This window comes from Chelonoidis abingdonii, chromosome 3, assembly GCF_003597395.2.
Source record: "Chelonoidis abingdonii isolate Lonesome George chromosome 3, CheloAbing_2.0, whole genome shotgun sequence".
NCBI lineage: Eukaryota > Metazoa > Chordata > Testudines > Testudinidae > Chelonoidis > Chelonoidis abingdonii.
The window spans coordinates 208,233,290-208,248,196 of NC_133771.1; the positions used below are offsets into that span (position 1 = coordinate 208,233,290).

Sequence of the window (14,907 nt, forward strand, 5' to 3'; positions counted from 1 at the left end):
CCAGGGGCGCCCAGCTGACCCGCTGAGTGTTGCTAGGGTAAAAGTTTCTCCGACGAATGTGCACGCGGCGCGCACACACCTAACTGGAATAGATATGAGCAACACATCTCGAAGAACAACAGTTGCAAAGGTGAGTAACCGTCTTTTCCCTTGAGAAACTTGGCTGCTGTCTATCATGACTGCATGTTGACTTGAATGGGGCTGGGCCAGCTTACATCAGCAAAGGTTCTGGCCTGTTGTCCTTATCTGTTTCTTCCATAGTTTATTCTTTCTCTTTTTTTACACATCCTCACTCCTTGCCTTCTTGCCTTTAGAATGAATGAAGAGCAGATAGCTACAGTTTGTCTGTCTGTACTGAGAGCGCTGTCCTACCTGCACAATCAAGGGGTTATTCACCGCGATATCAAAAGTGACTCTATACTTCTCACGAGCGATGGAAGGGTGAGCATTTAACATTTTCACTCCTACTGTATCTTTAACTGTGACAATCCAAACGATCAATGACTTGAACCTGAGTCTTTGGACTCCAAAGGTGAATTCCTGACCCCATTGAAAGCCATAGCAGAACTCTCACTGACTTCGGTGGGGCCAGAATTTCACCGTTAGGGCTTGTCTACACTACCCGCCAGATCAGTGGCAGCGATTGATCCAGTGGGAGTCGATTTATTGCCTCCAGTATAGACACAACAAATCATTTGCTGAGCGCTCTCCCGTTGACTCTGGTACTCCACCAGAACAAGAAGGTCAGGCGGAGTTGACTGGAGAGCATCAGCTGTCGGCTTACTACAGTGAAGATACCACAGTAAGGAGATCTACGTATGTCAACTTCAGCTACACTATTCACATAGCTCAAGTTGCATATCTTAGATCGAGCCTACACGGTAGTGTAGACAAGCCCTCAGTCTGACACTTTAATCACAAGAGCATTCCTCCTAATTTGGTTCCTTTTATTGTCTTCAGCTACCAAGAGGTATATTCTTCCCTTTGTAGGCACAGGTCACTCCCATCAGAATTAAATGTGCCTGCATCAGGGGAAGAAAATTCCATACATGTGAAAGTTGTTCAGTCTCGTCTATAATAGCTGTGTTTCTGAAATACCATCTGATCTGCTTCCAGGATCTGCACACAATGCCTCATTACTCTAGTACTTATTATCTGCAATGCATATTTCTTCATGGCTATGTTATGCAATTATCTTTTTTTAGAAATGGTCTTTTTTTATGTACTTGGATGAGCAATAGATATGCAAAAACTGTTACACTCCTACAAAAGAGCTTCCAAACTATGCATTATTTCATCTCTTCTCCATGCTGTAAACTGAAAAATATATTTGGCTTGGACAATTTGGATATTATTTGCTTTGTTTTGTAAATACCTACAATTATTTCTACATTCTGGTTTTATAAAAAAAAAACTGCCCTCAAGAAAAAATAGCATCTCCACTGAGGCCAAAAGAAAACAAATCAGCACTGATAATAAAATGCTGGTCTACACAATACATCAATTTATTGTGCTTCCTCTTCAACTCTTCATATAGCTGTTTAGGTTCATTCCTTAACTACAAACTGCAGACCAACATGGGAGGCGAATGGCTGACACCCCGAGTCGGTTGACTTAATGTACCCTTTCTACACACATACATACATCGTACATCATTTGAAAGTGTATTATGTCTACTTTAAGAGGAGGTATGATGTGGAGCTGTTCAGGGGTGCTATTATGGAAACGGGGATAAACAGTGATACCATCAACATGTTAAAATGACTAGTTTGAAATATTTACATTCAGTTTTATGACTCTTAAGTATTATCTCAAGACATAAAAATGGAGTTTGTTGTGAGCTCAAAGCATCACAACAACAATCTAAAACAAAATCTAATATTAAATTCATACAGGTATCATTGAAATGTCATAGCACTGGTGACATTTCTAGTCCACATCATTATCATCATTCTGTTCATTATTATGATCTCTGTTGAGAGTGCATGGGTTACCACAGTCTTCATTGCTTTGGCATGTACACAGTTGCATGCAGGGAAATTGTTCTGACTACAGACACATTTCATTGTGCAGTGATCCCTATTGATACAGGCACAAATAAGGTTTTGTGGAAACACAGTTGCCATTGGGCCCTTGAAGAATACATGAAGTTGTTCATCATCCACATTTTTCCATCCATGTTGCTATGGTGATCCAATATCTGGTTTCCCTGTGTGTGAAGATATCCTGATTTTTGTTTGCCAAGATGCTCTTTTGGTCTGCTCTTCAACACTGTCCTGACATGTGAGAGTTTGGCTGGTGGCTCGTCCTTCTTGATGGCTAGATTGAGGCAAAAGCAATTCAGGTCTCTGTGATCTCCTTTTCTTTCTCAATGTGGTCATACAGCATTGCTACTAACTTCCTTGCTGGAGAAATTGTGGCTTGTCTGTCACTCTGTCCCAGTTTAGCAAGATCTCTGAAGTAGTAAACTCCCTTTGTTTTGACAGCATTAAACCCAGAGTTTTTCCCAATGCCAAATAGGGTTGACACAGAGTCACATCCTGTTAATGTGCATATAGCAGGAAGTATATTGCAGATGTCAGGAGTGAGTGCATCACAAATTGCATGCACAGGCATGAATCATCGCTTGACAACTGTACTGGTAATCAGGGGCGGCTCCAGGCACCAGCATGGCAAGCGCGTGCCTGGGGCGGCAAGCCACGGGGGGCGCTCTGCCGGTCACCGCAAGGGCGGCAGGCAGGTTGCCTTTGGCGGCATACCTGTGGAGGGTCCCCTGGTCCCGCGGCTTCGGGGGACCTACCACAGGTGTACCGCCGAATCCGCGGGACCGGGGACCTCCCGCAGGCAAGCTGCCGAACGCAGCCTGCCTGCCGTGCTTGGGGCAGCAAAATACCTACAGCTGCCCCTGCTGGTAATGATGTCTGTGTCAATCCACATGTTATCTATATGTTCCATATTTGGAAAGTCGTGAACAGCCAGGATCAAAACATCTGTATCAGGTGACCAAACTACTATTGTTCTTTGACACCAAGAGATCCAAGAAGCCATACTGGCACATAGAGCACATATAAGTGACTTCTTTCCCATGCTTCAGTGATATTTCTTATGATGCTGGACTGTCTGCAGGCTGTTCTTGAAATACCACTCTAGCCATTGAATGAAAGAATTGCTTTCCATCAGTGACCTCTTGCACTGATATCTGTGTTATTATCTTCTTCATGGATGAGATTTCCACCAGCATGAAGTTGTACGCAGCCATTTGGAATGTACACACCTCCCTGGAGTCTTTCTACTTCTGTTTTTGCAGCACAAGCGATGAACTACCTCTGCTCATCATAACTGATGCAGAATCTATGAAGCTGTAGAGTATATCAATTAAATGGTGAGACCCAAACCCATAGTGTAGCTGGGCAGGAAGGCTTGTGTGCAGTAGTGTGATAATTTTGGAATTGTTATATGCTATGCACTCTGCAATTGAGAGGCACTTTCTTTGAATGTCTTCTGAAGGATTATACTCATTGCTGGCTGAATAATATGCCTCCTTATCTATCAACCAAAGGACAAACTGCTCCATCAATAGAGGCACCAAAGTAGCTGATATCTGTAAACTACAGTCACATGGCTTTAGATAACATTCAGAGGCTTTCATTTTAACTATTTCAGATCAAAGGATTGAAGCAGCATTAAGCTGTTCATCAGGCTCACTCTCCAGATGAATATACTCAACATGTTTGGATGACTTAAATTCCTGCTCTCTGATCAGATTAAGAGCCTGTCTTTTTTTCCTGGGTTCAATTCAGCTCTGACATGCCAAATTTAACTTGCTGATGTATTTATGAAAGCATCCGACGTGATAGAATACTCATCCAGTAGCCATTGCTCCTGACTTCTGCTGCCAGCATCACAGAATTCTGTCTAGCACCAGTGGCTTTTGGCAGTTTTGCATTCTTTTGATTTGCTGGGCAAATGATATGTGTTTCAAAGTGGGTGAACAGTCTTTTTCTCTTTGACATAAGCTTTAGAGGACTTGTATTCTCCATGTCTTCTTATATTGTAACTTCCCTGTAGAGGTAAAATTCATAAAGTGTGTTGTTAGCATTATCACCACCACTACTACCATTTTGTACAGATACAGACTTGTGCTAATTTAGATATTAATTAGATCTACATGTTAATATCAAAACTGCCATTTTGATTTAGTGAGCACTTTGACTGAAGCTCAGTAAGAAGGTGTGTATTGTCATCTCTAACACTAATACCGTGGATAAGTGTCACTGAATTAAACCTTCAGTGTGAGACTTATCTGGTTATCACATTTCAATTGAAAAATATAGAAAATTATTATAATCACTTGTGAGGTGCTTTGACCATTAAGAATATGCAACGTCGAAGCATTTCATGTTAATATTTTGCAAAATGTTGATATTTCCCATTTTTGCCACATACTAAGCAGCTTCATCATTTAAAAAGAAATATCAGCCCTACAAAACCAATACAAATCTTTTAATAGATTGTCATTTGGTATCTTTGACCAATAAACCCAACATTATGGTATAGAAATTAACTTAAACTGTAAGAACTGAAGTCAGAGTCATGCTACTGTGTTTCTGGTACTGCAGTAAATGACAGTTTCTCTTTTTGGGTAGTATTGTTTCACCTTGCCTACGGGCTCATGGTACCCCTTGACAGCTCCACATCAGATCTCACCTAAACAAAGATAAAATCAGCTTTTCAAATGACATACAGTGTGGGAATGTGTAGGGTGGGCATATTAAACTCCAAAAATACAGCCCTTTTTGAGAATTGCCTCGTGCCTCCCATGAACGCTAATAGACAAATGTGCAAAGTTTTCCTTCTCTGACATGCAAGGCAAAAGGTCAGTCCTGAAAATGCAAATACACTGTACTATGGGTAGCGATAGACATTATCTGAATGCAGAACAGCTTCCAATAAAATTGGGTTCTACCATAAAAAAATGAAAACAACCTGCTTATTTAGCTTTAAGGACTCAATCTTACAAACAGGAGTATTGAGTAAGCAGTTTTATTTTCATGGAAGCAGCATCTCTTGTAAACAGACGCAATATAAATCCAAGCGTTTAATACTGTACAGTACAGGTAGGCGCACACACACACACAAACGTTCACATTTTATCTATTCATACATTTTCAGCCATGCGTTTTGAAAACAGACTATTACTGCTCAATGTTGTATGAACAGAAAGTTGATTTACAGATGTGTCAAATATAGGGCAGCAATTTGAGACCTTCACTAGAAAAAAGCCCCAGGAGTGCAGAGGGTAGTCAGAAGACTTTGTAGCCTTCAGCCCGCTTAGAAAATCCCTTCAGATGAGGCCGAGGGTGTAGCCAAAGAAGGCAAATTTAGACATAGCCAGAGGGCAGTATGTAGCCACAGGACCCCCCAATCCAGCCACAAAACTACCCGTCTGCAGGAGTGGGAGAAAGCAATGAATGAATGTCAGTGTAGCCATATTTGAGCTGTCATGCCAGCTTTCTTCCTGGCTCAGCCAGTGGAGGACAACATGCTGTTAGAGGCAGGTAAGCAGTTAAGGAGCCAGAGTTCCCAGGGAGTGGGAGAATGGGGCATGTCAAGGACATTTTCTTACAGGGTACATTCTCCAGCCAGGCTTTTGGAGAGGATGTCCAACCAAGTACTCCTCGGAGCCCAAGTAGAGAGATTCCTGCAGGTGTTCGATAGCGTGATGATGCAACTTATGTTCATATAGGCCTATTTTGGCCTAGATTTCAAAAATGAGTTTCTTCCTTTCCACATGCATGCTTTGGTGAGATGGCTTCTACCATAGAGGCTATTAATCCATTTGTGGCATTCCCCTGGTGTTATCTGGACTGGTAATCTGCTAGGTCACGCCAATCCTTGACTCTGGAAGCCAACCTGCTCCTGCTCTTCTGTGAGAACCCCCACTCCTGGGCTGTTGATGCACAGCCTCTAGCATGTAAGATGCCTCTTTGATTGTACAAACAAAGCTAGCCAATAACTCTGGTCCCAGACACAACTCTAGGAATCTCCGTCTTGCAGTGTCCAGTTATGCCTGCTGTATACTGCAAACTTATATGAGTTTGTCAATTGAAGAAAGAAATTGATCTGTACCAGGCTTGTTATCCCAAGGGGACTCTTTGACATGCTTCAAACCAAACGCACTGCTTCAGGTAAAATAAACAAACAGATTTTTTAACTACAGTGATAGATTTTAGGTGATTATAAGTCAAAGCACAAGAAGTCAGATTTGGTCAAATGAAATAAAAGCAAAACGCATTCTAAGCATCTTAACACTTTCAGTGCCCTTACAAACTTAGATGCTTCTCACCACAGGCTGGCTGGTTGCTCTTCAGCCAGGCTCTCCCCTTTGATCAGTGCTTCAGTCGCTTGGTGGTGGTGTCTGTAGAGAGGGTGGAAAAGTGAGAAAGAGCCTGGCAAACATCTCTCCCTTTTATCATGTTATTTCTTCCCTCTTGGGTGCCCCTCTCCCCCCTTCAGAGTCGGGTGAGCCTTACCTCATCACAGTCCCAAACTGACCAAAGGAGGTAGGTGGGGTGACTCATTCAAGAGTCCAACAGATCCTTTGTTGCTGCTGGGTCAGTGTCCTTTGTTCCTGTGAGGCTGCACTGGGTTTGTTCCTGATGAGGTGTGAACTGCCCCTCTGCTCTTGGAGAGTTTTGCCTGGGTCTGTTTTAAGACATGAGGACATATTTTCAGCCTCATAACTGTATACATGAAATTACAACCTATAACATTACTATAACAACAATGCTCAGTGCATCATGAGCCTTCCGAAGATACCTGACATGACAAACTTTGCATTGGATACCACATAATCATATCATAAGGATGAACATGGGGGTGCAGGATGTTCCCCCGAGTTACAGAATGTCACACCATTGCAGTGTAAATTACCTTTAAGAGCACTTTACACAGGTATAGAGGAGGGAAAAAAGGCCCAGTCTTGACAGGCAACAAAGTCATGATTTTCTATCACGTTAGCTCAGTGGAGTTAGTTTGATATGCTTGAAAAGCTTGTTAAGACTCAGGCTAACAAATCTGAAGGCATCTTAGCTGGCCATGTTGTTGTCTGGCCTCCTTCTGAGGAAGATTTTGCATTTACATTAAGCTAATGTTCTTGAGCAGTATTTCTCAAACTGGGGTTGCCGCTTGTGTAGAGAGAGCCCCTGGTGGGCCGGGTGGTTTGTTTACCTGCCCCGTCTGCAGGTCCAGCTGATCACAGCTCCTACTGGCTGCAGTTCGCCGCTGCAGGCCAATGGGAGCTGCTGGAAATTAAAATTAAATAATGGAGATATACCTATCTCCTAGAACTGGAAAGGACATTGAGTCCAGCCCCCTGCCTTGACTAGCAGGACCAAGTACTGATTTTGCCCCAGATCCCTAAGTGTCCCCCTCAAGGATTGAACTCACAACCCTGAGTTTAGCAGGCCAATGCTCAAACCACTGAGTTATCCCATACCTGGAAGTGGTGACCAGTATGTCCCTTGGCCCACACCACTTCCAGAAGCTCCCATTGGCCCGGAGCAGTGGGAGCCACGATAGGCGGGACCTGCGGACGGGGCAGGTAAACAAACCGGCCCAGCACACCAGGAGCTTTCCCTACACAAGCGGCGACCCCAGTTCGAGAAACACTGTTCTTGAGTTAATAAGATTGAAAACCACACACTTCTTTTGCCCATCAAGACATGTCAGGGTTGCCTCAAAAGTTACACTTCAATGCCATTAAATGCGCAGGTGACTGTGCCCATCACTTGCCTTTCAGGATATGTTGCTCTCAATGGAAATGCTGTTTTCATTATTATTGTCCTAGAATACCACCATTATTTCCACAGCGAACTTAATCAAAACAAGCCCACATGCACATGGGTGCAGCAAAATCCACTCCAGGACTGAGTGAATGGCCCAAGTGTAGATGCATTTCAACCTCCTCAGGGCTGTTCTGCACCAACTTGTGTGGAGAACAACATATTTGTGCATGGGGTCACAGGGAGCACTCAATAGTAAGTGGAGGCAGCACAAGTGGAGAACTAGACAACCACTATTCTATGTAATCAGATCTAAATTTCCAAACCAAATATATATAACGCTACCTAGGCATTAGGATTTTTACTTGAATTTAAAATCAGTTCTGCCTAACAGCCTCATACTGGTTATGTGAGTGGCATTTTAATGTATATTAAAACAAAAACACAACTAGAGTTGTCCAGAAAATGACGATACGATTTCACAGTTTCTGAGGTTTCTAAATTTGGTTTTTGTTCCACATTGGAATGAAACCAAAACCTTTGGAAGGCTTCCTCAAAATACAACTTGGTCAAAACATCCATTTTCAGATCAAGTTTTTCCATCGCGCTCTCATGCTCTCTCTCCCTTTAGAAAGTCCACGTTTCACCTCAGAAACCATCCTGTTGAAACTTTCATGGACAGATATAAGTTTTTGTGAAACATTTTCAGTTCTGACACCACAACATTTTCCAATGAAAAATCATTTAGTTGAAAAGTTTCCAATGAGCTGTATAAGCTCATGGAATGTGTAAGGCTAAGCGAGCGCACAATTAAAAGGGAGAGACTGGAGTTTTCAAAGGAACCTACAGGACTTCCAGTGGATTTTGGCACCCAACTCCTTTAGGTTTACTGGGCACCTGGATAAGACTCAGGGACACTAAGAAAAAGAGGAACCCTGGCACAACACAAAAGAAAATGAGCAGAATGCCTTTAGCCAGTCACAGCAGCAGCAATGCTTCAGACCATGAGGCGAGACACTGACTATTAAGACAACCACACGTTGGTGTTGGACAACCAAATCTGAAATCTACGCTGACTGTGGAAAAGTGATGAGGAAAGTAAATTTCCCAGCCTGGCCTTAGGTGTAATTTTAAATGTCTTTCAGCATTACCAAGTGGTTGTTTGGGTGTTGTGATAGTCAATGAGTTGATATTGACTTAATGTAAGAGCCCAAACTAGTTTATAGCAGTGGTTCTCAAACTTCTTTGATCGCGTACCCCTTCTTCGTGTCCGTAGTCGCTTACGCCCCCCAGCCCGCAAGTACATATACCGCCCAGCTCAGAGAGCAGTGTCTGCTGGCCAGGCACCCAGCTCTGAAGGCAGCACTGCACCAGCAGCAGCACAGAAGTAAGGGTGACAATGTGAAAAGTGATGTTCAATATCACTTTTCACAGCAGACTTAGTGCCCCATTGCCGCCCTTACTTCTGCACTGCTGCTGCCACTCTGGGGCTGATAGTCAGAGCTCCGCTGCATGGGTTGCAGGGGGAGTGCCTAAGCCTGAGTCTCAGTGGGTGGCAGGGCTCTGGCTTGTCCCCTTTATCCCTGCCTCTCAGATGTGCATGACCCTTATACATGAGCCCCAGACACATCATATCTCTGTTTCACATCATGATGGCAGTTGCCAGCTATATTTGGATGGGTATATATTTCTGGGTAAAGGGTTGATCAAATATTACTCTAAGGGACACATAAAAATGTGCCCCTTAGAGTAATATTTGATCAACCCTTTAAAGCATTTATCACCTCTACATCTAGGAAGATATGTATATATAATTGGAAGTGTCAGGCAAGCTTAATAATAGTGGTGCTACCAGCCCTGCCTATAATTCTACACTCTTTGTCAATTTCTGAGGCACAAAATCACCTTCATTTTAAGCAATTTATAGGTATTAATGCAATGCCAGTACAGTAATTCCATAACAGGGCCTCTACGCCATTCATGTTGTTTAACTGCATTATTTATTGTTAGATAAAATTATCGGATTTTGGGTTCTGTGCCCAAGTTTCCAAGGAAGTTCCGAAAAGGAAATCTCTGGTTGGAACACCATACTGGATGGCCCCAGAGGTGATTTCCAGATTGCCTTATGGAACTGAGGTAAGCATAACAAGTGCATTGTTCCCTGCTGCAGTGTCCGGCTGATGCAACCGCTTCCTCATAAAACAAGTACAATTTTAAGTGACTTCATCACTCCCTGTGTAGAGATGTATAGTTTTGATTATGTTTAATACAGTAAAAAAGTATGCACTAAAATGAAATCACTGCATGTGCAGTAAAGTAGCAATAGATGGTACCTCAAAGCAATGACATTACACAGGGACATGTCATAAAACATGAATCCCTGGGGATGCGCTCAAACAGTAATAAATAGAATTTATGTTTAGAATGTTATACAAGGCACCCTCTATGTGTATTTTTAGCGTAGGTGTTATAATTAAAGGGAATTGCCATAATTTTCTCATTAACGAATGCATTGTAATACTCTTTACACTTACAACAGGGGGCTGATTTTCAAACCAGGCATGTGCAATTACATGTAGAGCCCTGCAGGGGTACAAATTCATACCCGCGGATGTGAATATCTGCTGATATAAATCGGTATCCACGGAACCACAGGGCTCTCCCAGGAACTACCGCGACGAAAGAAGCAGAACATAGAGCCGTCCCGGCTGTACCGCCCCCAGCCCCGCCCCCATCCCTTCTGCAGAGCTGTCCGCGTCTCCTGTCTGGGCGTGTGCACTGCTTGAACACACTAGCATGACCAGGGACAGCTGCGGGTGAGCCTGGCGCCTGCCCCAGTGGGCAGAGGTGGGGATGGTACAGCTGAGCCAGAGGAGCTGCCAGCGCAGGGCGCTGGCTCCTGGAAGTGGCGGCCCCACGTACTGCTCCTTTCACTGCTGCGGTTCCCACGAGAGCCGTGTGGTTCCACAGATACCAATTTATAGCCGCGGATATCCACATCCGCGGGTATAAATCTGTATCCACGCAGGGCTCTAAGTACATGTACAAAAATGCAAGCCTAACTGTGCATGCCATATGCATGTTTAGTTACCACCCTTGTACCTGTGACTCAAGCATTTGCATGTATAAATGGCCAGTTATACTGGTCACTTGTCATTCGTGTTGTTGTTTTGGTTTGGTCATTATTTGTAGTGTGATAGCAATATGAGCCCTGGACCAGGACCCCACTGTGCTGGGCATGTTACAGACACACAATGAGAAGATGGTCCTGGACGCCAAAGGACTAATTGTGATCAGGGTGGGATTCTTAAAAATGCCCAGCATTGGCCTGACTCTGCTCAGTGGTAACGAGCTAAGCCAGGGTTGAAAGGTTTTGAAAATCCTGCTCACATTTCACACACATTGTAACTAATTTCATTCACTCACGCCGTACTTTCCATTCAAAACATAAACTAGACAGTGTTTTACTCCTCTCTCCAACTTCCTTGCCATTTCTTAACAAATGGGGATTTCCTCCCATAAACATCTGATGTGAGGTGCTGATCTTTCCATGCCCTTGTGCAGAATCTGAATGATTCTTCATATGAGGGCCTATTATACCAAGCTGTAGACCAGGGGTCTCAAAGTCCCGGTCCGTGGGCCATCTGTGGCCCAAGAACCTCTCCACTGCGGCCCGCGGAGAAGAGATGCATGAAGACACGTTGCCGGTAATGTAGGCTGCTGGCACCGCTCCCCACACCTCCCATTGGCTGGGGGAGAGGGACAGAGATACTATCACTAGTCACCAGGGAGAGTCAGCCATGGAGGCAGCATCACTTTTTTCCACAATTAATATAAACAAATCAAAATACCTGACACAACTATCTGATGCACACCTTGCTGCAATCCTGAAGGTTTGAACTGCTCAGTCACTGAGGCCAAACATCAACAAACTGACAGAACTGAAGTGTTGCCAGGTGTCTGGCAAACACTAAAAACTCTCTGGCAGGTGAAGAATTGTATAAAGTTGTATGACAGTTCTATTATTTCTAAGAAATTCAGAATAAAAAATACAATATAAACATTTTCATTTCTGAACACCATCTTCATTGACATTACTGGCCCACTGGGAGGATTTGAGGACTGGCACTGGCCCTTAGGTAAATTGAGTTTGAGACCCCTGCTGTAGACAATCTAGGTGAGGTCAGAAGCACTTCATGGCTGGCCGTGATCCTTAACTGTCCAAATGTCCGTGAAGTCAGAAAATTGCAAAATGAAGTGTGCAGAAACCTCAGTCTGAAGGTTCTGTAGGTTCATGCCTAAAGAAAATCCTGAGTTATGTAGGAGGTTTACTTAGATACCAATAAACTCCTACAGAAGAATAATAAGGAGGTTTAGGATTAGGTCCCAAATGAAAATGAATAACCAGGACATAACACACAGAATAAAAGATAATTGTTAATGCTCTTCTGCACTGGACTCAAATGATGGAGAGGCAGTTTCACCTACAACCTTTGCTTTGGTCTGGTCTGCAGACTTCAGCTTTGAAAATTTGTCCTTCAGCTGTATATTTTATCTTCCCTGAGGAAAAAAGCAGATCCTGATTTTTGGTCGTTCAGGGCAGAAAATTTCAACAGATCCTGCTTATATGCAGTTATGATTTAGCTGTGGACTTATTTTAAAGAACTTGGCAATTCTTCATGAGCCATTCTTCATGCACCATATGGCTGTTGTCTGACAAACAGGCATTTCTATGATGGCAGGACCATGCAGTCAGACTTTCAGAGTTACAGCTGATCAGTATTTCTGAAGAACTGATGGAGAAACCTCCCATCTGGTTGTGAGGGCTTCGGGGGAGAAGGGGATATAATCTAGTGCAGAGCTCTCAAAACATTCCACACTATCATTTGTGATCCAGTGTATGAAAGAAAATAACCTGTGTGTTATTTTCCCATTTGGATGCTTATGTAGAAATATTTAGCAATTTTAGAAGATTTCTAATTAACCTTAATTTTGTCTGTTACTGTGAATGAGGGAGGATAGTTCTCTCAAATTAAGCATGACAGCAGCATGGGTTACATTTACTCTCAAAGAGGCTGCAGTTCATCTCAAAGCATGGTCAACTCACCATTAAGATGAGTTGCAGTGACAATTTCTGTAACTCAGGGAACTATTTTGAGAACTGCCAAACTGTCAGGAGAATAGACCGTTCATAGCTTTAATTGAGGGACCTTCAGATGAGACTAGAAAGGAGTTGGCTATACAAATCCACAGGTGTTATGTGATGTTATAACCCATTTGTTACCAAGTACTGAGTCACGGTATTTCAGAACTGGAGATCACTATGGATTTATAAAACAATTATTCCTTTCTCTGAGTAATGACAGTGACTCACAGTTTCCCTTCCAAAGAAGTGACTTCTAACTCTCCTTTTTTACTCCACATGATAGTAGGATTTAGTATATTTTTATTTGATTTTATATTATCTACGATAACAGCTAAGATGAAGAAATAACTGATGCACACAAGCCGGGTAATGAGTCATGCTTTAAAGCTGTAAGCAAGAGGCTGTATCTACACATAATGCAGAGTGGGACAAATTCTGTTCTATGTTAGAGCGGTGTAAAACCAGAAAATCTCCACTGTCATCTCTGTTACTCTGGATTTACTGCATGTAAGTGAGAGCCAACTCTGGCCCAATGTGTGTGGCGCTCAGTATGCAAATGATATTGGGCCTGATGGTCATTGACACCAAGGGTAGGTTGAGACTCGGAGCTGGAGGTATGAAACCACAGCTCACATAGACATACTCGGGCTAGCTCTCACCCAGCTAGCATGCTAAAAATGGTAGTGTAGCCACTGGCCGTGGTGAGCAGCAGCACAGGGTAGCTACCCCAAGTACATACCCACAAGCTTCAAGTGGGTTTACATTCAGCATGGCTAGCCCAGGCCACCACTCACCGCTACCCATGCTACAGTAACTACACTACCGTTTTTAGCACGCTAGCTCAATGCGAGCTAGAGCAAGGATGTCTATACAAGCTTTGGAATCGAACTTATGTTTAGACACACCCTTAGGCCGCTTTACAAAATTCAGGCAGTGTAAAGGGGCTTTAAAATGGGCACAAGGTATTTACTCCACTTTAAACCCCTTTTACACTGCCAGTAGTATTAATGTAAATGAGAATCAGGCCCATTATTATTCAAAAGAGAGCTTAGTAGGATTAAAATAGCTGGTTTTGTGTCAGTTAAATTATATTCTGCTCTTAAAACATTCTCATAAACATGCAGCATTCTAGATGCTCTATAGGACAGATCTTCAGAGGGTCTAGTGTAGTGCTGTGGAGGAGCCGGTGGTCGTGGTACATGTAGATACCAATGACATAGGGAAGGGTAGGAGAGATGTCCTGGAAGCCAAATTTAGACTGCTAGGGAAGAGACTGAAATCCAGGACCTCTATGGTGGCATTCTTGGAAATCCTCCCAGTACCACGCACAGGGCCAGGTAGGCAGGCAGAGCTTCAGAGTCTCAATGTGTGGATGAGACGATGGTGTAGAGAGAAGGGGTTTACATTAATTAGGAACTGGGGAAACTTCTGGGATGGGGGGAGCCTATACAGGAGAGATGGGCTCCACCTAAACCAAAGTGGAACCAGACTGCTGGCACTAGACATTAAACAGGTTGTAGAGCAGTTTTTAAACTAGGAGATGGGGGAAAGCCAACTGCTTCAGAGGAGCATGTGGATCGGATACAGACTTCTCTTAGGGGAGAGTTTGATGATAGAGAATCTCCAGGTTATAATCAGGAGCAGAGGACGGAAGAGGATAATGTAAGGGCTGGCTCAGATGATAAACAGTCACATAAAAAAGAATCTGGCACATCAGAAAAGGGCAGACAGATAAACAGGGACAAGTTTTTAATGTGCTTGTACACAAATGCTAGAAGTCTAAATAATAAGATGGGTGAACTAGACTGCCTTGTGATAAAGGAGGATATTAATATAATAGGCATCACAGAAACCTGGTGGACTGAGAGCAATCAATGGGACACAATCATTCCGGGGTACAAAATATATCGGAAGGACAGAACAGGTCGTGCAGGGGGAGGAGTGGCACTCTATGTGAAAGAAAATGTAGATTCAAAT

At 43.2% G+C, this 14,907-nt stretch overlaps 1 protein-coding gene across 4 annotated transcripts in view; it reads left to right on the forward strand.

Annotated features, from left to right (window-relative positions):
- The window catches only part of PAK5 (p21 (RAC1) activated kinase 5), a 197,020-nt gene that overhangs the window by 176,394 nt on the left and 5,719 nt on the right, over nucleotides 1–14,907 (forward strand). For all 4 annotated transcript variants that reach the window (XM_032800141.1, XM_032800142.1, XM_032800143.1 and 1 more), the window contains 2 exons: nucleotides 315–441; nucleotides 9,795–9,920. In XM_032800141.1, the coding sequence (XP_032656032.1) occupies nucleotides 315–441; nucleotides 9,795–9,920 (253 nt within the window). The remainder of the gene's footprint in view (nucleotides 1–314; nucleotides 442–9,794; nucleotides 9,921–14,907) is intronic.